Here is a 2,275-nt window from a genome sequence, read left to right on the forward strand (position 1 = left end):
ACTAGCACCTATCTGCAGAATTGGCTGTTAAAACTAACAGCCTTTTAGACTTTTAAGATAACTTTTGAGAAATATGAGTATTTTCTGCTGAATGAGGACATGCCATGGTCGGGTTTGGTAGTTATTGAAGATTTCAGCAGATATGAGCACAAAATCTATCAGCGGATCCGCTTGGAGCAGCAGCGGACGGGACAATAGCCACCCATAAACTGCACCTTGGTTTGTAGATTATTCAAATATATCATAGATGACAAATGAGGTTCCCTCAAATTTTACTTCCAAGTCTCTAAGAGATAGAGGTGCAAACTGTTGCAATTGGAAGATTTAAGGAGACTTTCCTCCCAACTGCTTAGAATTAACCCAATAGTAATATTTTTGTTATATACAGATTATTTTAAATGAAATGTATTTCTATCAGGACTCGTTGAAAATAAAATAATTTGAATTGAAAATCCAAACAAATATAGACCTATACATTCTATCAAACTCCTCGTTTCCGTACAAAGAGCGCTTATTGGCAATTTTATTGGAAAGAAACATGGATTTACGCGGGAGCCAAACGTGTCAAACTTACCTCCTTCGTCAGCTTTTAGTGCTGAAGGCAGAAGAAGAGGCAGAATACATCCAAACAACAATAAACATGAATCCATCTTTCCCCCTAAGGTGTCGAAAAACCAAAAAAAAAAAAAAGAAAAAGAAAAAAGAAAAACACTCTCCTGTTTGTATTTATTTGTTTTTTTCTGGGTAAAAAAAAGTGTTCCGATCCTGAACTTTCCAGTCCTTTTTCTCAGTTCCTTCAGAGTCAACAATCACAATCCAAACGCCGGATTAAGTCTGTCATAAAATGCACATTCGGCTCTTGTAAACAGTTGAAACCAGTTATTGGCACTGCTTATTTTCAGTAGAAACCCACGATCAATGCAGCATCATTTGAAATCTGCCGGACATGAACTGCAAACACAGTTTTATTCCAGCGAAATCCATGTTGGTGCGCACAGTCCGGGTATACCCGAGTGATAAAACGCGTCTTGGAGATGATGTTGGAGAAAAGAAATACTGAAATAAATGTAAAAGAAAAAAAAGTCTAACTTGTTGACTAAGACGAGCCAGCAGGAGAATATTGAAAGAAATCAACGGAAATTTTAAACAGAAAATGTCTTAAAATCGGTGAAATATCTTTAAACCTTCCTTTACAACTCTTGAAAAGGGGCAAATTCTCATGTTTAATGTTCCTTTTTTATGTGCGGCCCAAACAGCACTTAGTTCTTAGGCAAATGAAAAGTGTATCTGTAAGGTGCAGATCCAGTTCCCGTGCGTAAAACTGCCCCGTAGAAAAGAAACGTGGTTCCTCTCCACTCCTCCTGCTCTTGGAAAGCTGTGCGTCTCTCCGCTGCAGCCCTCTCCTCTCCTCTCCACTACACTCCCTCTGCTCCTCCTCTTTACGCGCAGTAGCAGCAGCAGTCCTTGTGCCTCTGTGTGTCTCTCTCTCCCGGCAGGCAGGCTAAGGCAGTGCGCTCCTTCCTCCCCGATCTCCTCCGGGTTTGTGGCTCCGAGCAGGACTGCTCAGTTCACCCTGTTTCGGTGCGCGTGCACGCCGTGCATTCGAGAGCGTGTATCCGATTACAGTAGGCACCTCGGTCCGCCTCCATGTGGCCCCTAGCTGATTAAAGAGCAGCCTCATCTTGTCTCTTTTTGCATGATCACCTCTTAACATCCTACACGTTCTTACACCTTCATTTTCCTGTTAGATTTTTTTGTTTTATATATATATATATATATATATATATATATTGCCTTTGCTTTATTTGAAGCATTTTATCTTCCACATTTGTTATATATGCATTTCCAAAGTAGCATAATGAATGAAAAACTTTTTTATGTGTCTGTATCTTCATTTGAAAAACATAATTAAATATGCTTTATTTAGATTTTATAGGATACATAAAATAGTTATACAAAATGTATGAAAGATGAATTTTAGCAACATTTTTGTTTATAATTTCGTAGACACTATTTGGGAATAATGTCTCTAGCTTTGTCGCATCCAGAGCCAGACATGTTTGCCCGTTCCTTTTTGCGATTAGATCAAGCTAATTTGAATTGCATCAGGTGTGTAGGGACATCAGTTTTCAGGTTTCAAATCTACCAACAAATCTGGTTTGTTCTTTGACTGATTTTCGCACATCAATCCAACCTCTGGTTCCTCCGCTTTAAACATGTATTTTTAAAGGATCGCTATTCATTTAGCACTATTCATCGTTCTGTCAACTTTGAC

At 38.9% G+C, this 2,275-nt stretch overlaps 1 protein-coding gene across 1 annotated transcript in view; it reads right to left on the bottom strand.

Annotated features, from left to right (window-relative positions):
• LOC107092657 (neuropilin-2-like) overlaps positions 1-1,525 on the bottom strand; it is a 33,548-nt gene extending 32,023 nt beyond the window's left edge. The window contains exon 1 of the mRNA XM_015387252.1: positions 575-1,525. Within this exon, the coding sequence (XP_015242738.1) occupies positions 575-650 (76 nt within the window). The 5' untranslated portion in view covers positions 651-1,525. The remainder of the gene's footprint in view (positions 1-574) is intronic.
• Between the last annotated feature and the right edge of the window lie 750 nt (positions 1,526-2,275).

This window comes from Cyprinodon variegatus, unplaced genomic scaffold (assembly GCF_000732505.1).
Source record: "Cyprinodon variegatus isolate N-32 unplaced genomic scaffold, C_variegatus-1.0 Scaffold389, whole genome shotgun sequence".
In the NCBI taxonomy this organism is placed as follows: domain Eukaryota; kingdom Metazoa; phylum Chordata; class Actinopteri; order Cyprinodontiformes; family Cyprinodontidae; genus Cyprinodon; species Cyprinodon variegatus.